At 36.5% G+C, this 23618-nt stretch overlaps 1 protein-coding gene across 6 annotated transcripts in view; it reads right to left on the bottom strand.

The window, feature by feature from the left end:
* Positions 1-23618, bottom strand: part of WASHC3 (WASH complex subunit 3) — a 98941-nt gene that overhangs the window by 39228 nt on the left and 36095 nt on the right. For 3 of the 6 annotated variants that reach the window (XM_019446600.2, XM_019446601.2, XM_053895801.1), the window contains one exon: positions 12517-12768. In XM_019446600.2, coding sequence (XP_019302145.1) covers positions 12684-12768 — 85 coding nt within the window. In that variant the 3' untranslated portion in view covers positions 12517-12683. Of the gene's footprint in view, positions 1-10418; positions 10890-12516; positions 12769-17052; positions 17108-23618 lie in introns of those variants that run through there. The other 3 variants (XR_002079171.2, XM_019446603.2, XM_019446602.2) reach the window with 3 other exon arrangements.

Genomic DNA, 23618 nt, shown 5'->3' with positions numbered 1-23618 from the left:
GACAAACGATAAAAGGATATACAATGGGGAAAGGACACTCTCTTCAGTACATGGTGCTGGGAAAACTGGAGAGCTATATGTAAAATAATGAAACTGGACTGCTATCCTACACCATACATAAAACTTAACTTAGAATGGATTAAAGACTTGAATGTAAGACCTGAAACCATGAAATTCCTAGCAGAAAACATTAGACAGTAAGTTTCCTGACATAGGTCTTAGTGATGTTTCTTGGATCTGACTCCAAAAACAAGTGAACCAAAAGTAAAAGTAAACAAATGGGACTACACCAAACTAAAAAGTTATGCACAGCAAAGAAAACCATCAGCACAATGAAAAGACAATGTACTTTATGAGAGAAGATATTTGCAAATCATATATACAATAAGGGGTTAATATATAAAATATATAAAGAACTCATACAACTCAATAACCAAAAAAATCTGATTAAAAAATGGGCAGAGGATCTGAACATTTTTCCAAGGAAGACATACAGATGGCTAATAGGCATATGAAAAGGTACTTAACATCATTAATCATTAAGGAAATGTAAATCAGAAACACAACGAGATATCACCTTACAACAGTCAGCATGGCTATTACCAAAAAGACAAGAAATAACAAATTTGGTGAGGATGTGGAGAAAAGGGAGAAAAGTGTTTCTTATGCACTGTTGGTGGGAATATGAATTGGTACAGCCACTATGGCAAACAGTATGGAGCTACATATGATCCAGGAATTTCACTACTGAGTATCTACCCAAAAAAAGAAAAAATGAAGATAGTAATTAAAAAAGATATAGGCACCCCTATATTCACTGTAGCATTTACAATAACCAAGATATGGAAGGAACCTGTGTCCATTGACAGATGAATGGATAGAAAGGTTGTGGTATATTACTCAGCCATAAAAAAATGAAATCTTGCCATTTGCAACAACATGAATGGGCCTTCAGGGTATTATGCTAAGTGAATTAAGTCAAAGACAAATGCCACATGAATTCCCTTATATGTGGGTTCTAAAACAAACAAAACCAACCAAAACCCAGAGTCATTGCTACAGAGAACAGATTGGTCATTGCCAAAGTGTGGGGGAGATTAAGGGGGCAAAATGGGTGAAAGGTATTAAGAATTGCAAACTTCCAACTATAAAATAAACAAGTCGTGGAGATATAATGGACAGGAAATGGACAGTAATGGAATATAGTCAAGAATGCTATATTAACTTATTAAGGTGACAGTGATAACTAGACTTACTATGGTGACCATTTTGCGATGTTTACAAATATCAAATCCCTATTTGTACACCTGAAATTAATATAATATGGTGTGTCAATTATATCTCAATAAATTAAAAATGGTAAAAAAAAGTATTTTGTTGTGGTTTTAATTTTCATTTTGCTAATGACTAATAAATAATGTGCATCTTTTCATGTGCTTGTCATTGGTATACCTTTTTTGGTGAAGTATTTTTCAAATCTTTTGCCCATCTTTTTAGGTTGAATTTTTTATTATTAAGCTTTGGGACTTCTATATTTTAGAAACAAGTGCTTTATCAGATATACGATTTGCATACGTTTTCTCCCAGTTTATGGTGTGTCTTTTTATTCTCTTAACAGTATCTTTCAAAGAGAAGTTTTTAATTTTGGTGTTCTAATTTATTAGTTTGGGTTTTATGAATCATGCTTTTTGTATTTAAGAACTCTTTGCCCAACCTCAGGTCATCAAGATTTTCTCCAATTTTTTTTTTTTCTAGAAAGTTTATAGTCTTAGAGTTTGTTTTTCCCAGTGTGATGAGCCTTTATTGTTTGCAATGGGAAGTAGAAGGAGACACAACAGCTCCAGCTCCATGGGCAACTCCAAAGACCTACTCTATCATTGTCACTGAAAAAACTACTGTTAGTTTTTACATTTACATGTTAAGCTAGTTTTGTATAAGGTTTTGAATGGATTTAAGTTCTTTTAAAAATATATGGATATCCATTATTCCATTACCATTTGTTGAAGTGCTACCCTTTCTCCACTAAATTGCCTTTGTATCTTTGCTGGAAATTAGTACCATATATGTATTGGTCTAATTCTGGATTCTCTATTCTGTTCCATTGACTTTCTATTCTGTTCCATTGGTCTGTCTTTATTTACACCAATAACAGACTTTCTCGATTATTATTACAGGTTATAATAACTCTTGAAATCAAGTAGTTTTAGTCTTCCAACTTAATTCTTTTTCTGTTTGGATATTCTAGGTTCTTTGAATTTCCATATGAATTTTAAAATCTGTTGGTCAATTTCTATTTTAAAAAAGGCTTTGGAGATTTTTACTGGATTGCATTTAATCTACAGATCAATTTGCTAAGACTAGACATATTAATAAGATAGAGCCTTCCAACCCATGGATACAGTAAATCACTCCATTTATCTAATTCTTCCTTTGTTTCTCTCAGCAATGTTCTATAGTTCTCAGTGTACCTGTATTTCATATTTTTTTGTTAGATTTATCCATAAGGATTTCATAGGTTTTGATGCTAATGTGAATGGTAATTTTTAATTTCAATTGTTCATTGTTAGTATATAAAAATACAATTATTATATATTGTTCTTGTATCCTTCAACCTTGTAAACTCATTAGCTCCAGCTTTTTTGTAGATTTCAATAGATTTGTTTTATATAGATAAAAATGTTTGCAAGTAAAGAGAATTTTACTTCTTCCTTACCATCTGTATGTTTTTTTTTTTTTTTTTTCTTGCCTTATTTTCTTGGCTAGAATCTCCAGTAGAATGTTGAACAGGAGTGATAAGAGTGGATGTTGCTGTTGTAGGGGAAAAGTATTCAGCCTTTCACCATTAGGTATTATGTTAGCTGTGGTTTTTTGTTTGTTTGTTTGGTTGGTTGGTTGGTTTTGTTTTAAATCAAATAGAGAAGTTCATCTCTAGTTTTAGTTTATTGAGAATTTTTAATCAGGAACAGATATTGGCTTTTGTCAAATGCATTTTCTGTGCCTTTTGAGATGATCATATGCTTTTTCTTTTAGTTTATTAATATGATAAATTGATTTTCAAGTGTTAATCCAATCTTGCATTCCTGGGATAAACTCCACTTGGACATGACATATTGTTTACAAATATTTGTTTTGGGGCTGTTTCCAAAATTTGACTATTGTAGATAATGTTGCTATAAACATCAGGGTGCATGTATCCCTTTGAATTAGTATTTTTGTATTGTTTGGGTCAATGCCTAGTAGTGTAATTGCTGGATTGTAGGGTTCTATTTTTAATTGTTTGAGGAACCTCCATACTGTTTTCCACACTGGATGCACCAGTTCGCATTCCTACCAACAGTGCAAGAAGGTTCCCTTTTCTACACATCCTTGCCAACATCTGTTGTTTCTTCTGTTGTTGATTTTAGCCATTCTGATAGGTAGGAGGTGATATCTCAGTGAAGTTGTGGTTTGCATTTCCCTGATGATGAGTGATGTTAAGTACTTTTTCGTGTATCTTTTGGCCTTCTGTATGTCTTCTTTGGGAAAATGTCTATTCATGTCTTCTGCCCATTTTAAAATTTGACTATTCATTTTTTTGTTGTTAAGTTTTATAAGTTCTTTATATATTTTGGATACTAACCCTTTATTAGACATGTCATTTGCAAATATCTTCTCCCATTCCATAGGTTGCTTTTCAGTTTTGTTGATTGTTTCCTTCGCTGTGCAGAAACATTTTATTTTGATGAAGTCCCAATAGTTTAGTTTTGCTTTTATTTCCTTTGCCTCAGGAGATATACTAGAAAAGTGTTGTGTTGGTCAATGTCAAAGTTACTGCCTGTGTTCTCTTCTAGGATTTTTATGGTTTCAGGTCTGACATTTAGATCTTTAATCCAGTTTGAATTTATTTTTGTGTATGGTATAAGAAAGTGGTCCAGTTTTCCCAATACCATTTGTTGAAGAGACTTTTTCCTATTGGATATTCTTTCCTGTTTTTGTCAAAGATTAATTGGCCACATAGTTGTGGGTTCCTTTCTGGGCTCTCTATTCTGTTCTTTGACTTATGTGTCTATTTTTTCCCAGTACCATACTGTTTTGATCACTACAGCTTTGTAATATAACTTGAAGTCTGGAATTGTGTGCTCTTGCTCTGTGAAAAATTGTTGAAATTTTGACAGAGATTGCATTCAATGTGTAGATTGCTTTGGATAGTATAGGCATTTTAACAATATTTGTTCTTCTAATCCATGATGAATGGATAAAGATGTGGTGTGTATAGGTATATATGTATATATATACACCTACACACACATATGACATATATATAACATATATATTGTATATATTACATACACACATTGGAGTATTACTCAGCCATAAAAAGGAATGAAATATGCCATTTGCAATGACATAGATAGAGCTAAAGATTATGCTAAGCAAAATAAGTCAGTCAGAGGAAGACAAATACCAAAGGATTTCACTTATATGTGGAATTAGAGAAAGACAAATATCATATCCCTTCACTCATATGAGGAATTTAAGATACAAAACAGATAAACATAAGGGAAGGGAAGCAAAAATAATACAAAAACAGGGAGAGGGACAAAACATAAGAGACTCAAAAACAGAGAACAAACTGAGGCTTGCTGGAGGGGTTGTAGGTGGGGGCTATGGGTAAATGGGTAAGGGGCATTAAGGAAGCCACTTGTTGGGATGAGCACTGGGTGTTATACATAGGGGATGAATCGCTGGAATCTACTTCTGAAATCATTATTGCACTATATGCTAACTTGGATAGAATTTAAAAATTTAATTAATTAAAAAAAAAAGAAAAAAATTTTCAGAACTCCACTTTGCAGATTACAATGTGAACTTTTCTTTTTTTGGGGGGGGGGGAAGAAAGAGGGAGCACGCAAGTGGTGGGGGGCGGGGCGGACACAGGATCTAAAGCAGGTTCTGCATGGACAGCAGAGAGCCCAATGCGGGGCTTAAACTCAAGAACCATGAGATCATGACCTGAGCTGAAGGCAGACACTTCATCAACTGATCTACCCAGGTGCCCCACAATGTGAACTCATAAGAAGATTACTAAAATGGGGCACCTGGATGGCTCAGTCAGTTGAGCGCCCAACTTCAGCTCAGGTCATGATCTCACAGTTTGTGGGTTCAAGCCCCACATCGGGCTCGGTTCAGAGCTTGGAGTTCAGAGTTCGGAGTCTGGAGCCTGTTTCTCATTCTGTGTCTCCCTCGCTCTCTGCTCCTCCCCTGCTGGTGTTCTCTCTCTTTCTCAAAAATAACATTAAAAATAATTTAAAAAACGATTACTAAAAATTTATTTAAGATAAGAATATAACTGATGAAGTATTTTTGTTCATATAAATAAACTTTTCTTTCTTCTATTTCTTGGGAGAATCCTTCAGCTCTTCTGTGCTTCAATTTATTCATTGGTAAAAAAAAAAAGAGGCAATTAGACTAGATATTTGCAAAGATTTCTTCTAGATTTAAAAATGTTATTATTCAGTCAGAGAAAGACAAAAATCATATGACTTCACCCCTATTAGAACTTTAAGAGACAAAACAGATGAACATAAGGGAAGGGAAACAAAAATAATATAAAAACAGGGAGGGGGACAAAACAGAAGAGACTGATAAATATGGAGAACAAACTGAGGGTTACTGGAGGGGGTGTGGGAGGGGGATGGGCTAAATGGATAATGGGCACTAAGGAATCTACTCCTGAAATCATTGTTGCATTATATGCTAACTAATTTGGATGTAAATTTTGAAAAATAAAAAATAAAATTTAAAAAGTTATTATTCCAATACTTAGAATTTACTGAGAAAAAATATTTGTAAAGTTAACTATGAAGTGCTTAATTCTAAAGTATTTTAATCTACTTATATCAATTTGAATGTAAGTATACACAAATGACTAATAAATATTTTGTAGATATTGTAAAATGAATTTTCCCCAAGTTTATTCACTTATAAGCTGCCAATCTAAAGTAATAGTGTTTTGGGAACAGAGAAAATGGAGTCACAAATAAAATCTTTACACTTCACGTTCCAAAGGAAGATAAATGTCTCTTGTTTAAGCTTCCTATTCAAAATCCATGACACTCCCTTTTAATGTCAGTGCTTTTGTTTATTAATCTTCCCAACAAGAAAGGTAAAAGTGACTGTTTTTGAAAAGACGCCTTGGCACTGTTGCAGCAGCTGTGAAGTACAGGACTAAATTGTGGGAATTTAAGTTCTTCATGGATCCTGGAAATCGAGTTTGTTTTTGTGAAGAACTTGATCAGAAACAAAACAGTTTCACTGAACATTATGTTGTCTGGGCACTCTTCAAGAGCACATGGACACAATTTATTCTCTAACAGAAGCCATGCTCTGATTCAGATATAAAAGTTTCACAGAAAAACTCTGCAGGGATGTGTAAAAGGAAACATTTAAAAATTTTATTATAATTACCACAGACTGTAAAGATACAGATTTAATCATTTTTTACCCTTTGCTCATTCTTGGAAGATTTTAAAAACTAAAATTTGTAATGAAAACGTTCTGGAAATCTCGCGTGTGGCTTACCATCCAATTTGTCTTTATATCTAAGATGAAAATTATACATTTTAAATAAAAGTTAAGTTCAGATCAATTTGGTGTTTTAGAAGCAGCATTGTGTGCAGCAGAAGCTTCTGGCAGTGCCCTGCAACACATCCCCCAGGCCCACCTTGGATTTCAGTCACAGCTGTCGTAGAGTTCTATTCAATCTTGGACTCCCTCACCCTTTTGGTGATAGCAACCCATCTGCAGTGAATGCCCGACTTCTCCACTTTCTGACAAAATGTCCTTTATAACGCCATGGAGCCACCCAGGTGTACAGGCAAGTATATCACAGAAGTGTAGAGGAATAATGCCCTCAGTCATTGGGTCCAGGGCTAGTGGACACATGGTCCATTCTCCAGTCCTTCTGATGAACAATTCTGGGAAGGAGCTGTTCATTTCTAAGGAGGTGTTGGTCTTGGAATCAAGTCCCAAGCACCCACAGTGGAAATCTTGGTAATCTACCCTTGTATTTTTTTCCCTGTCCCATTCTTCCTACTCTCTCACTCTTGTCTCCTGGGATTAGTTCACAAATAAACATCTTGTGCCCGAGTGTTTGTCTCCAGATCTGTTTTAGGAAGAATAGAACATAGGACTTTGGTAGGATAGTGACCCTGGAAAACATCCCCAGGGTAGGCTTCTAGAACTGGATCACTTACCCTATTGTTAGGATAAGCAGGACAGTGGTAGTCTCTGGTGTGCCTCACAATTCATAAGAATCTCACTGGTGGTGGATTGGGACAAGAAGCCATGAGTTATCCAGCGGCTCTGTCGGTAGAATGGTTTGGGGGTAAAGGATTGCGGAATTGGCTAGCATTTGTTGTCTTGGAAATCTTGAAAAAGGGAAGTAAAAGACTCAGATCCATCAACTATCATCTTAGGGCACACTGAAAGCCAAAAGGCCAATTTCACAGTATTTAAAGAGATCATTATTTCCTCAGCCATAGGACAGCTGTGGTGAAAATCAGGTCCAGAGTTTAAGGGTGGCAGACCTGAAAAGGAGATGAAATGTGCAGCCTCCACACATTTGTTTTGCTAACGCCATAGCCCTGATATCAAAGAGGGACGGAGAAAATCTGAGTGGATGTGCTTGACCAGCTTGAATAGCATGCCAGCCAAAGCAGCTCTTTCTCCTTTACTAGAGGAGAGCAGCCTTGCCTTACCTGGAGGCCGTGCGGTTTTCACTTGAAGTGGATACCTTCCATGGAACATGACCTTTACCACCTCAAGATTTAATTTGTCTTTCCCCCACTGCCTTGAGAAGAATAACTAATGTCAAGTTTTAGCTGAGAGAGAAAATATAGTCCTTGATCTGGAAAGAAATAGCCTATTTACTGAATTTTAGAACTGGCTAACAAGTATTGGCAGAAATCTGGAGAACATGTGTGGGAATAGATCTGGAGTGTGTCAGACCAGAGGGGGCAGAATATAAGGCTGGATAGAAGAGAGTTTATTGACATGAGAGCACTCTTGTCACTCAACATTTAACATCCTGGCAAGGACATATGGAACTGGTGCTAACAGGCTGTCGGGATGGCTTCTTGAAACTTGGTCGTGATGGCCTATACTAAATTAGACGGAGATGCTGAAACTGCCTTGTCAAAGGACTGAGGAAGAGGTCAGTGGCCGAGAGATGGGAATGTCAGAATAGATTTATTTCTTGTGCTGAGAGAACCAACCTACTATTTTCCCAGGAAGGATCTAGAGAACTCTCTTTACTAAGGAAATAAAGAATGTGAGTAATGAGGGTGGTGCCGACATCTTTGGGAAAATCAGTGGTAGGTAGCTACATCCCGTAGGGATGCAGGGATATTGTTCATCCTGATATTCCACAAAATCTCATGCTGGTAACTTGTATTGGTAAATCAGGCTAATAAGATTTGGTGAAGAGGAAGTAGGAAGGATCTTGGTGCCCTATAAGATACACATAAGCTAGAAAATGGAAGATTCAGATCCTTGCAGGTTTTAATGGTTCAATGGTCTGGAGGATGCTGGGACATCCCCTCTGAGGTAAAGGACAAGTTATTAAACTCGTGCCCTCTACCATTAAGAACGAGGTATAGCATGTTGGGGATCTTGGCTTTTGAAAGCCAAATACTGCTCTCACCTATTTATGATGGGGAGATTTGGAAGGCTGCCAGTTTCAAATGGAGCACAGAGCAGAGAGGGCTGTGTTCCAGGTTCAGGCTGTGACATAAGCTGTCCTGCTGCTCAGCTGATTACATGACCTACTATCCATTGACACTACAGATACCTGATGTAGAACACTATGTAGCATCTCTGGCAAACTCTACTAGAAAGTTAACATCACAGATCTTAGGTTCTGGAGCAAAGTCATGCCTTTTGATTGCTTGAAAAACAGCTCCTGGCATACCTCCACACCCAACAGAAATTGAAAATCTGATATCAAGTGATTAACTAGAGCTGCCCATCATGAGGTGGGTGTTATCAGATTCACCAAATCATCAGGTCAGATAGTCCCAGTAGCAATCTATCATTTGACAGAAATGATACATTTGGGATCAAGCCTGAGCAAGTGCACACGGTATGTGTAAGTTACATGGACACGTAGCCTAGATTCCCCTATCACTTACATCTCTTACACTAATGTATCTCCTTCAACCTATTCCTATGATCTCATGGGGAATTACCTATGATCAGTTGTATCAGTTATATATTGCTACAGTTATACCATATAATAACAATGAGCATTTATTATTCACACATCTAGGGCCAGCTGGGAATTGGCTAGGCATATGTTCTAATCTTGGCTGCGCTTGCTCACATTTTGGGGTTGGCTGCTGGGTGAATAGAACAACTTAGCTCTGTTCCACATGTCATTCATTCTCCATCAGACTATCCTGGTCATATTCTTATGTCAGTGGCAGAGGCACAAGAGAAGACAAGACCATCCAAGTAGTTTTCAAGCCTCTGCTTGAATCACATGTGCTAACATTCTACTGGCCCAAAGCAAAATCACATGGTTAAGTTCAGAGTCAGAAGGTGAGGCAGAATGCTCCACCCACAGTGGGAAGGCAATGCAAAAGTATATGGCAAAAGGCACGGAGACAGGGGGAAGTGAAGAACTGCGACTATTTTTTGCAATATTAACATACCAAGTGACAGATAAGGAAAAAGTAGGCCGTGTTCAGGGATGGACCAGCTGGATAAATTGGGGTGAGACAACAATGACTGGCTTCTCCACTACAGCCTCTCTCAGAGGGGGCTGTACGGATTACTGGTGAGGCAAAAATCTTCCTGATGGACAGAGCTTCTAACAGTGCCCTTGGTCATCCATGTTGATAGAGAAAGACATGGCTTGAGTTAAGGATAAAAACAGTCTTTTGATTATGGTGAAATGTGCAGATTTTTGTATCATGGAATGTCAACTCACCTGAGGAAGCAACAATTAGGCAGATAGGATGATTCCAATAGATTTCAGTCAGTCTTATCCTTACCCACTCCAGGTTTGTACAGCAAACCCATGAATGGAGTAATCACGGTGATAGAGATAGAGGGAGGCCACGTATGGGCCCAACAGCTTGGTTTTTCTCTCATTAAGGGCTGCTCTAGTTACTACCACTATTGAATACGTGCTCTGTCAGCAGCAGAGACCAATGATTTGGTACCATTCCTTTATCGAAACCAAATAGCTACTTGGTAGCAAGTTGTGTGCACTGATTTCCTTTCACCCTGAAGGAGGAATTCATTCATTCCTATACTAATTAATTTGCACTCTTAATATAGGCTTGCCTTCCTTTCCAGCAGTACCTCTGCTATCATTACTATCTGATAGTCTACAGAATGCCTATTATCAACATAGTATCCTGGATTACACTGCCTTGGATCAAGAAACTGTTTTATAGCAAACAAAGAACATGAGTTATTGCATCCATGGTCCTATGTATACAGCATCATCCAGAAGCAATTAATCTAGTAGAACAATGAAATGGCCTATTACAGAGTCAGCTTAGGCATCAGCTCAGATATAATATCCTGTAGGATTAAGGTTCTATTTTCCAGGATAGGATACATGCACTATACCAATGACAGCATATGATTCTCTGTTCCCAACTTCAAGGTGCAGGAACCAAGAGGATAGAAATAGGATTGGCCTTTCTTACCACCATTCCCAGTGAGCTACTTGTAGAATGTGTTTCCCATTCCTACCACCTTAGGCTTTGCTGGATTGGAGGTCCTGTATCCTGACAGGGTAAGGGGAAGAAGCTGGCACACTTCCCCCAGGAAGCACTGTAAGGACTCCACAAAACTGAAGCTACAGCTGCCAACTGGTCCTGTTGGGTTGCTCATGTCTGTGGGACAACAGGCAAGAAAGGGGAATTAATATGTTGGTTAACATGAGGAGCTAGAAATGTGATTACAAAAAGAAACAGGGAGAATGTGTCTGGAACTCAGGTGATTCACTGGGGCATGTCTTGATGTTTCCGTGCCTGATGTGAATAGTGAACAAACAACTGTGATACTCATAGCCTAAAAAGGGCAAAGTAACCAAGACCCTAGATCCCTGAAGGGATGAAGGTCTGGGCCACTCAGGCAGTCAACCAAACTAGACTAGCTGAATTTCTGGCAGAGAGCAATGAAAATCTCAAATGGCTGGTGGAAGAAAGAGATGATGAATATATATTGGCCTTGGGTTCAGTTGTAGTAACAGGAACTGTAGCTTGTCTAATCGTCCTGGGCAGTCTTTTATAGACTGTTGCTGACCATCACTTTGAAGACTCAGTGATAGAATGAACTTAACATGGGACTCAAGCAGTTCTGAATAGGTAAGAACTATTTATTCAAAAACAAACATCTCTTTTGCCAAATATCACATCTCCTTGTCAACTTCTGATATCAGCCACAACTGCACTTAGAGAGTTCTGAACTCAGACCTGTCCGTTTTTGCTAGTGAAATCCTACCACAAGTGTGAGGCATGCATTTTTCCGCTTTCTGTTCCAAGTCCTTTTTCAATGTTGGGGTAGCCTACTTTCTCTCATAAAAGGATAGCTCAGAAATGCTGGGGTAGTCACTTCTCCTGGAGGTAACTTTCAACTAATAGGGGATGGAAACTGGTTAGTAATTATCCTATCTGTATTAGGTGAATATTTTGAGGAGGCACTTGGTAAACTTCTCAGGTCTTAGAGTTCAAAATGGCAACCTTGGTAATAAACTTTTGTATGGGTTTTCTTTCTCTTACTCTTCCTGTTCTCTCGCTTCTGCTTCCTGTGATCACCTCACAAATGCCATACTTACCCCCAAGTCTTTTCCTCAGGGTCTACTTTCAGGTGGGCTAAACTAAGACAGGTACCATTAATCAAATGCATTTATATATCTTTCCATGTAAGTATTTTAGAGATTTTCTAGACTGCGCAAATAATTATTCATGAAGAATTATTTGCAAGGTGAGGTAAGGACAGCATTTTAAATTAAAGATTTTTTTCTGTTTAGGCAATAAAAGAGTTGATGACATGATGCCTGCTCACTGTGAAACACACTGAAACTACCTTCAATTCAATTTCTATCTGATAATATTCTAAGAATATCTGACACTTTGATAGTATATGAACTAATGAACAAGTGGTGAAAAGCTCTATATGCCAATAAATTTCAACTTCATAATTTCTATGACATATAAGCTTCAAGTTGTCACTGAAAATTTAAATCCAATATTAGTCTCTGCCAGAAAATTCTTTAGCAATTCTCGTAATATAAATGCACTTAATACTTTTCATGCTAAAATAGTCACAAAAATTGAATAACTCACTTAGTCAAATTCACTTTTTTGCATTGAGTCTATTTTTGATCACCAAACTCACATTGACTTCATTTTCAATGCTCACCACATCCTGAAATCTCCCACCTTGGTATATGCAGCACTAATGGCACTTTATTTTGGTTATTCTACTTTTCAGTATTTTGGTAATAAGACATTCTGCCAGATTATAAATGCTTTATTATTTTTTTTTTAACATAGAGGGAGTTTGGTGGTAGATATATAACCATTTGATGTTTTTATGACTAAGAGTTCAAGCTCAGGCTCTCTTTCTTATAGAATGTAAATGCATACCCACACATGTATGTATAACTGTTATCAAAATTAAGCTTAGTCACTAAAAGAAGATTCACTATCTGAACTTTCTTCTGTATTTTTTTCACCTTCACCATCAGGCACTGGAGCATCTGGCCTCCTGAAAGAGAAGGAAACAATTTGGTTTTTCCAGTTGAAAAAAAGCAATTACTATCTGCAAATTAGGTTCATCCTAGAATATTGCTGTTAATAAGTTCACCGAGTCTGTGTCCTTAACTGGGAGTCTCCCAGTCTCCTCCACAGCATGCTTCTCTTTGGCTTTTCCAGCACTCTGGGGATTACTAGTGCTATTCCTGTATGGGCCACAGTGCTGTTTTCTCTTGCCAGTCCTTACAGAATTTTCTAGTTCAGTACTTTCTGCTTCTCATTCCATGGAGACCCAACTACAGACAGAGATGTGATGTGGAGAGGCTGGCGTGACCAGTGCTACGTCTCCGTAGTCTCCAAGTATACAAGAGGTACAGAGAAAGGAAAGCTAGAAATGGAAAGAAAACGAAAATCTTTATGTTCCAGGAAAGCTGCAGAAAGAAATTTACAAATGGAAGAGAGTTAAAGAATGGCCATTAAGAAACACAGACAGTATGGAAATTTTGCAGGGGAGAAGAGGGCCTGGTAAAAGGTTCTTAATGTTTGTTGAATGTTTTCACTTATATTTTATCTTCATAGAATGAATGTAAAAAGTATGACTTGGTAAAAATAATGTCTTGAAGATTCCCTAGGTAAAACAAGGAGATATGAGAATGATTAAACTCAACTTTGCAGGGAGATATAATAAACCAAATGAAATTTTACAACAAACCAAACATTCAACTAGATAAGTTCCATAGTGTTTGCTAGTAAATTATCTAATCAATATGGTAATACTATCATTCAGCCTCTATTCACTCTCACTGAGAAAATAAGTTAAGCAAGTAAAGTATACTTTTGGGGAAACTAACAGGGAATGGAAGAATAATATAGCTGCTCTGTCTTAATAATTGAGAACTACCAGACTTATTTCTCCCTCAGGCTCTTTGATTCTTATTAAAGATTTAGGACACCAACCAACAAAACTCTGCTTTGCCATAAATAAAATCACTGTTACTAAAATTAAAACATGTATAGTCTACCATGTACATTTAGTTATTAAAAACTATGGCTGAGTTTTGGCTTATAGTTTTTAATATCATATCTGTCATGTACAAAACAGAAAGATATGCTGGCACTGCTCCCCAGCAATGGGTAAAACAGAAACTCATTTGCTCTGCTGCACAGTTTTAGATTATACCTATTAGGAAGTCACATGTACTCGATACAGTAAAACTTTGAAGCTGGGTAAGGCGTTTACCAGGTTTTGACTGATACTCCATCTGCCTAAAACACTAACATGAGACCACAGTCTTCATTGCTCTCCATAGAAGCAAGACTGTGGAACCACTGGGCATGAATACTGGGCACATTTTCCAAGTAAATCTGTCTTTGCTGTATTTGTGATTTCTTACTGCCTTTACTTTGTTAAAAAAGAAAAAAATTACCAGAGGGAATTTGAATACAATGTAAAAATTATATCTATGGCAACTCAAACAAATAAAACAATGTATATGATACCCCTAAATAAATGCTACTAAGGGTAAAAGCAACTTAAGCCTAAAAGGAGCTGAAATTATAACATTAATGTATGTGTGTAACCATTTTTTAAATTTTTTTTTTTTTAACATTTATTTATTTTTGAGACAGAGAGAGACAGAGCATGAACGGGGGAGGGTCAGAGAGAGGGAGACACAGAATCTGAAACAGGCTCCAGGCTCTGAGCTGTCAACGCAGAGCCCGACGCAGGGCTCGAACTCACGGACGGCGAGATCGTGACCTGAGCCGAAGTCGGCCACTTAACCGACTGAGCCACCCAGGCGCCCCATCCATTTTTTAATACATGTAATCATCACAGCTGTATAGCATAGTGGTTAAGAACACACATTCTGGAGCCAGACTGCCTGGATTCAAATCCCAGTCTTGCTACATATTTGAGCAATTTTGGGGAAGCTAGGTAACCACTTTGGATCCAACGAACCGACTGGAGTATTGTAATGATTAGAATGAATTATTATATGTAAAGTATATCAAATAATATCTGGCACATAGTAAGTATATTAAATAAATGCTATCTTCGTGGTCATTGTCGTCGTCATAGTCATCGCCATCATCATCATCAACATCATCATCATCATCATCATCATCACGTACCCACAACTTTGCCAGGAACTGTGTTAGGTGCTAGAGATACAGAAATGAGTAACAAGTAGTTCCTTCCCTGAAGAAACTGATATTTTAGGGGGATATTTTAGAGGGAGACAGAAATATAAATTATTATTATAAATGTGATATACATAAATACAGTCGTAGTAACTATGCTTACGTAAAAAGTTAATTCACTCTATGAGGTTTGGTCAGAGAAGATTCCAGAGAAGTGGAGACATTTGTAAAGGGTTTTAAGATATAAGTAGGAGTTTCTCAAAAACAGAAAAGGTGGGAGTAAGTGAGGATGAGAGTGTTCTGAATAAAGAAAAAAAAAAATGGGAATGCATGCTGCATTTGGGAAACTATAAATCATTTGGGAGGTAGAGTATAAAGTAATTGCAGTTCAAATTTGATGAAATTAGAGCATATGGTAGGAGTAATAGGTATGAGAATTTCCTTCCTTTTTTAGGATGAATAATACTCCTTTGTACGCACATATTACATTTTGTTTATCCATTCACCTGTGGATGGGCATTTGGATTGTTTCCAACTTCGGGCTACTGTGAATAATGCTACTATGAACATGGTATACAAATACATGTTTCAGTCCCTTCTTTCACTTCTTTTGGGTATATATCTAGAAGTGGACTTGCTCAACCATATGGCAATTCTATGCTTAATTTCTTGAAGAACTGCAATACTGTTTTCCATAGCAGCTGTATCATCTTACACTCCCACCGGTGGGGTTGGTGGGATTCCAAGGGTTCCATTTTCTTAGTATGTTTGTCAGTATTTATTATTGTTTATCTTCATTCACTTAAAAATAAATTGTATGCTACTTTGGCTTGGAATTGCTAGGCAGACAAATGAAAAAGCATATACTAGTTCCCTTTGGGTACAAAAAAGAGAAAAACTTCAAGATACCATGAGAATCAAATGAAATAATGTATATGAAAGCATTATCTAAGTTAAAAAGCTTTATAGAAATGTTAGTAGCAGTAATAAAACTTATAATAATACCAGCATTTCCAGCATATTCTTAGTGGGAACAAAAATTTGGCTTTTTGTCTTATGATCAGAAGTGCTCTTGCTTGATCCTGTATATATGAACCTTTTAAGTTGTCTTTTTATGCAAAGTTTTTATTTAATGTTTATTTATTTTTGAGAGGGAGGTGGTTAGGGGCAGAGAGAGAAGGAGGCAGAGGATCCAAACCAGGCTCTGTGCTGACAGCAGAGAGTCCCATGCAGAGCTTGAACTTACAGACCATGAGATCATGACCTGAGCCAAAGATGGACTTTTAACTGACTGAGCCACTGAGGCACCCCCCACGCAAAGAAGTTTTAAAGATATATTTGAAAAAGTTACTACCTTAAAGTATTGGTATAAAGTTTAGTTTCTAAAAATTCAAATGATTCACTACTAAAATTAGAAGATGAGGACTTTATAACAGTTTATCTTAAATATACAAGTAAATCACTAAAAAAGAGTTTATCAGCAAAATATAGAGACACATATAAAGTCAAAAGTACATTCATGATGTATCATGCATGTTTTTTAAAAATCTCAATCTATAGTGGTTCAATGATAAAAAAAAAAACGCTAGGTTGGTAGCTACATTTTAATAAGCATACTTATATAATTTGTGGCACCAAGATTATCCAAAAAGTCTTAACAAAATCAAAATTATAGGAGTTTAACATTAAACTCATTACTTAGTCTATCTTTTAAAATAAGTATTTAAATTTTTTAAAAATGTTTATTCAATTTTGAGAGACAGAGTACAAGCAGGGGAGTGGCAGAGAGAGAGGGAGACACGGAATCTGAAGCAGATTCCAGGCTCTCAGCTGTCAGCACAGAGCCCAATGTGGGGCTCGAACTCACAAACTCTGAGATCATGACCCAGGCTGAAGTTGGATGCTTAACTGAGACACCCAGGCGCCCCTAAAATAAGTATTTTTAAGTTACTTATTAAAGTTACTAGGCTGACTTCAACAAAAAAATGAGCCAAAATTTAGAAAGGAAAGGAGAAGGAAGAACTAAACACATACAAATTAGTACTTTTTAGCATAGTAGATGCTGTGTGCAAGTTCTTTTTGTTACCTTTCTCACTTATGGGAATCAAATAAGGATGTCAATCACAATCTCTGTTCCCCCACTCTTTCCCTATAACCTTCCTTGTTTTAGTCACATAATCCAGGCTTGGCCAATCATTAAGAATCTTCCCCTGGGATGAGAGATTGATTCAAGGGAGGGCACAAGACCCACGCAGGGCCAATCACAATGTTTCCCTAGAAATGAGCTATAATATTCCATAGTTTATTTTGTTCAGTTAGCAAAACTAGCAATATTAAAGCCTTCATAATTGTGAATTCCTTGGCTTCAAGCAGTAAGCTCATCTGTAGCAGGAGAGAAGTGAATGACTATGCCAAGGAGTAAAGGTGGAATGGGTGCTAGGAAAGAGAGAACACCGGCAGCCAGACAGCAAGCACTGATGACACGGGGCCTTAGATCCTGCCCTACTACCTGGACTTCTTTGCTATGTGAATCAGTAACTTCTCTTTTTGTTTAAACTAGTTTGAGCTGGTTTCTGTGATTCTGAACACGAAAAGAGTCCTAACATACAAATATTGTTGGTTTAATTTGTTTTCGTTAAAGAGATATTTATACTTGTGCTTAAAATCACAGCCACTTTGAGGACACAAAAACCATATAAACATACTTTGGAAAAACATTTTTTAGTGTAGATAAATAGTTTAAAAATATTTTTCATTTTCTTTAAACCTAAGACCATTGAACTTAAAGCAGATTAAGTGACAAAAACATTGTTAGTAAAAATATTACTGAGTAGGTGGTTATGGGGAGAGTACAGTAGTTATCGTCCAAATCACTTTTCAATATCAACTATAGCACACTTAGAGCTATAATGTCACATGATACTGTTGTCACTCAAGACTGTTCTGTCATAGCTCTCTCTAGGCAATGGCAATAGGTGGTCTTCAGGAAAAAGTAAAACACTAAATTCCTGAACCAAGATTGTACTGACCATATAAAGATCTTTGGGGTGGTTATAAAAATGACAATCTAGACTACGATATTATAGTAGCTAGTGAGACTTATTTCAGCATTACATTTACTCAAACTACACATGCTTTGGTCTTTTTCTTCTGAATGCCCATCAACCCAGGTATATCCTGTCCTTTGTTGTGGTACATAGATTCCTGCAGTCAGGGAAACAATGTAATGCCTAATACTATAAAGAAAAAGAAAGTCAGCCCTCCTATAAGAACTGGCTTTTGCCATTTATCTTGGGGCCCTTTAATTCCCAGCTGCTCCTTTATCTTTTGCTTACTAGTCATTGGCAGGCCACAACTTCTTTTTAAGAACATCTCTTTAATATTTCTATTATTTCTCTGACTCTCGTGATCAAGGTCTCCAACACTAGACCAATAACAATATTTTGACATTGTTTTTTCCTGTCTTGTACTTTCTATCCAGTTTGCCAGCCAGTGGTTGAGAAACGATAATTACATTGAATGGGATTCCAGCTCAGCAAGAATTAAAAATGGAAGCAGTAAAACTATTTTTTGGAATTGTTCAGTTGGGGAATTGAGGTCTATCCCACCCTCAACCAGCCAAAGCCCAAACTTTAATCCATTGTGTTGTTGTGTGTAGCAGGACATAGACAAAGATTACTGGCAGATAAGGAATTCCCGTAGAGGGCTGGACATCCTTTCAGTATAATTAACAGAAAGTTTTCTTGCTTTCCAGTATCCTTTTGGTTAACACAAAGAAATCCCCTCTTGTCAAAGTGAGGCTGAGGTGATTACTTTTACTTCTGGCAACCATAACTTTGGTCATTCCACAGTCTGGGAGGAGGTATAAATGTCTTTTGAATAAATATCTCCAGGACAAATGTCAATGAGCTTGTTTGGTTCAAAGCCTGCACAATAACTTGACTCATTAGATGTTTTCATTAGCCAAATCAATATGTTACACCCACTTACATCAATGGATAGATCATCCAAACAAAATTTATAAGGAAGTATCAGCCTTATATGACACATTAGACCAGATGGACTTAAGATATATAGAACTCTCCATCCAAAAGCAACAGAATATCCATGTTTCTCAACTCCACATGGATAGATCATGTGTTAGGCCACAAAACAAATCTCAATAAATTCAAGAAGACTGAAATTTTATCAAACATTCCCACTCACAATGGTATGAAAGTAGAATCCATTATAAGAATTAATGGAAAAACTAAGAACATGCTACTGAACAACCACTGGGTCATCAAAAAAATGAGAGAAGAGGGGCGTCTGGGTGGCTCAGTTGGTTAAGTATTTGATTTCAGCTCAGTCATGATCTTGTGGTTTGTGGGTTCATGCCCCACATCAAGCTCTGTACTGATAGTGCAGAGCCAGCTTGGGATTCTCTCTCCCCGCTGCTCCCCTGCTTGTGCTCACTCTCTCTCTCTCTTTCTCTCTCTCAAATTACTAAACTTTAAAAAAATCAAAGAAGAAATTAAAAAAATACCCAGAGACAAATGAAAACAGAAATATGATATACCAAAATCTACAAGATGCAGCAAAAGTAGTTCTAAGAAGAAAGATCACAGCAATACAGGCCTACCACAAGAAAAAACCCAAAATCTCAAACCATCTAACTTTACACCTGACAGAGCTAGAAAAAGAAGAAAAAATAAAGCTCAAAGTCAGTAAAAGGAAGGAAATATTAAAGATCAGAGTGGAAATAACAGAATAAAAAAACAATAGAAAAGATCAATGAAATTAAGAGCTGGTTCTCTGAAAAGATAAACAAAATTGACAAGACTTTATCTAGACTAACAAAGAATAAAAGGAGTCTCTAATAAAATCAGAAAGGAAAGAGAAATTACAACTGACATCACAAAAATACAAAGGATCAGAAGAGATTACTAAGAATGACTACACACCAAAAAAACTGGACAACCTAGAAGAAATGAGTAAATTCCTAGAAATACACAATTTTCCAAGACTAAAAAATCTGAATAGACCGATTACCAATAAGAAGATCGATTCAACAAAGTCCAGGACTAGACAGCTTCACATGTAGTGAATTCTACCAAGCATTCAAAGATTTAATACCTATCCTTCTCAAACTCTTTCAAAAAATCAAAAAGGAGTGAATGCCTCCAAACTTATTTTAGGAGGCTGGCGTTACTCTAATACCAAAACCAGACAAAGACAGCACACACATAAGCGCGCGCGCGCGCACACACACACACACACACACACACACACAAACACACACACAAACACATACACATTACAGGCTAATATCCCCTGATGAACATAGATGCAAATATCCTCAACAAAATATTAGCAAATTGAATTCAATAATACATTACAAGGATCATACAGCATTATCAAATGGGATTTATTCCAGGGATGCAAGAATGGTTCAAAATCCACATATAAATCAGTGCTATATGCCACATTAATAAAATGAAGGAAAAAAATCATATTATCATCTCAACAAATGCAGAAAAAGCATGTGAAAAAATTCAACAGCCACTTATGATAAAATCTCTAAACAAAGTAGATATAGAGGGAACACATGTCAACATAATGAAGGCCATATATAACAAACCCACAGCTAACACCAGTCAATAGTAAAAAGCTGAAAGCTTTTTCCTCTAAAATTAGGAATAAGACCAGGATGCCCACTATCCCCACTTTTATTCAACATAATATTGGAAATCCTAGCCACAACAATTAGACCAGAAAAAGAAATAAAATGCATCAAATTGGAAAGAAAGTAAATTTGTCACTATTTGCGGATGACATGATACTATACATAGAAAACTCAAACAATAGCACCAAAAAACTATTAGAACTAATAAACGAATTCAGTAAAGTAGCACAGTACAAAATCAACATATGGAAATTTTGGTGTTTCTATAATCTATTAACAAATTATCAGAAACAGAAATTAAGAAAACAATCCCATTTACAGTTTCACCAAAAAGATTGGGGCACCTGGATGGCTCAGTTGGTTGAGTGTCTGACTATGACTCAGGTCAGGATCTCACAGTTTGCAAACTGAAGCCCCACATTGGGCTCCCTGCTGTCAGCACAAAGTCTGCTTTGGATCCTCTGTTCCCCTCTCTCTGCCCTTGCCCCGCTTGTGCTTTCTCTCTCTCAAAAATAAATAAAACATAAAAAAAAAAAAAAACAATTTCATGAAAAAGAATAAAATGCCTAAATAGAACTTTGAATTGAAAGACCTGTATACTGAAAAGTATAAGAAAGACATGGATGAAAGAAATTGAAGAAGACACAAATAAATGGAAAGATATCCCATGCTCATGGATTGGAAAAATTAATATTGTTAAAATGTCCATGCTATCCAAAGCAATCTACAGATTCTATTCAATTCCTATTGAAATTCCAATGGCCTTTTGGAAAAAATAATTCTAAAATTTGTATGGAAACAAGCTCTAAAATCCAAAGCAATCTTGAGAAAGAAAAAAGCTGAAGGTATCATGCCTCAATTTCAAACTACAGTACAGAGCCATAGTAATCAAAACAGTATGCTATTAGCATAAAAACAGACACACAGATCAAAGGAACAGAATTGACACCCCAGAATTAAACCCACACATATATGGATAATCAGTTTATGAGAAAGGAGTCAAGAATATATAAAGGAGAAAAGGCAGTCTCTTAAATAAATGATGTTGAAAAAACTGGATAACCACATGCAAAAGAATGAAACTAGATCACTATATCACACATAAAAATTAACTCAAAGTTAATTAAAGACTACGATGTCAGACATGAAAACATAAAATTGCTAGAAGGAAACATACAATAAGCTCCTTGACATTGGTCTTAGTAATATTTTTGTGGCTCTGAGTCCAAAAACAAAGGAAACAAAAGCAAAAACAAACAAATGGGATTACATCAAACTAAAATGCCCCTGCACAGCAAAAGAAACCATCATCAAAATGAAAAGGCAACCTACTGAATGGGAGATTTTTGCAAATCATATATCTGACAGAGGACTAATATCTAAAATATATGAAGGACTTATAAAACTCAACAACAAAATAACAAACAACCTGATTAAAAAATGGGCAGAGGATCTGAATAGACATTTTCTCAAAGAAGACATACAAATGACCAACAGGCACATGAAAACATCTTCAACATCACTAATTATTAGAGAAATGCAAATCAAAACCACAATGAGATATCATCTCCCACTGGGTAGAATGGGTATTATCGAGAAGACAAGAAATAACAAGTGTTGCTTAGGATCTGGAGAAAAGGTAAGCCTCACAAACTATTGGTAGGAATGTAAACCGGCACAGCCACTGTGGAAAACAGTATGGACATTCCTCAAAAAATTAAGAATACAAGTATATGATTCAGCTATTTGACTTCTGGGTATTTATCCAAAGAATACAAAAATGCTGATTTGCAAAGATATTTGCACCCCTATGTTCATTCAGCATTGCTTACAATAACCAAGAAATGGAAACAACTTAAATGTCCATCATTGGATGAATGGCTAAATAAGTTGTAGTATATATATTTATATGTATAGGTATGTATGTATATGTGTATGTACACACACAATGAATACTACTCAGCCATAAAAAAGGATGAAATCTTGCCATTTACAACAACATGGATGGACCACAAAGGTATTATGCTAAGTGAAATAAGTCAGATGGAGGAAGACAAATATCAAATGATTTTACTCACATGTGGAATCTAAAAAAAAAAAAGCAAACAAATGAATTAACAAAATAATACAAATTTAAGTTCACAGGTACAGGAAACAGATTGGTGGTTACCAGAAAGGGAGCAAAATGAGGGTGGGCAAAATGAGTGAGTGGAGTGAGGGATGGTGATGGATGATGGTAATGACTTTTAGTGGTGACCACTTTGTAGTGTATACAGTGTATACAGATGTCAAATTACAATGTCATACACCTGAAACTTATCAAATGTTATGTACCAATTTTACCTCAAAAAATGCTACAAACTGTACCCCACCCCCGCACCCCCCACTAATATTAACAGTGTGACCAGCTGAATTTCAATTTCAGAAGTCTGTTCTTTACTGCAAAGTTTAAAATACACATTTTTCAGTTTGAGAAAATGAAAACTGTATAAACCAAAAGGATAACTACTCTGTGTATGTTAAGTATGTCTTTGTTGAAAACACAATGGTATACAGGCGACTAGAGGATTATAAATAAGTTGCGATCCAAAAGCCTGGAAAATCCATTGATACCTATTCCCTCATTAAAACATTCATAAACCACAACTAACATTTACTGGCCATTTGCTGCTTGTCCAGAGCTGTGCTAAGTGCTTACATCATTCTCTAAGTCTGAACAACTCTGTGAAGGGTGAAGTCCTATTTACCATTTTACTGATGAGTAAATTTATGCACAGAGCAATTAAATAGTCCAGGGTCATATTGCTAGACAGTGGCAGGGCAGAATCTGAATATGCACACCATTTCTAGAGTCTGCCTTAGGATGAGCCGTAACCATCATGAATTTCATCTCCTGCTGGGCATGTACAGAGGCTAGTCTATGTATCCTAGAACAGTAAAAGTAGTAATTACTAGGTAATAATAGTAACCATAGTTCTAGGACATAAAAGTATACAAAAGAACAGGATAAGGGAGAAAATACTTTTTTTTCTCCTGATAAGAAAATTTGCATTGAT

Source organism: Panthera pardus, unplaced genomic scaffold (assembly GCF_024362965.1).
Source record: "Panthera pardus isolate Hobbes unplaced genomic scaffold, ASM2436296v1 HiC_scaffold_6, whole genome shotgun sequence".
NCBI classification, from domain to species: domain Eukaryota; kingdom Metazoa; phylum Chordata; class Mammalia; order Carnivora; family Felidae; genus Panthera; species Panthera pardus.
This window is presented reverse-complemented; position numbering and strand designations above follow the sequence as displayed.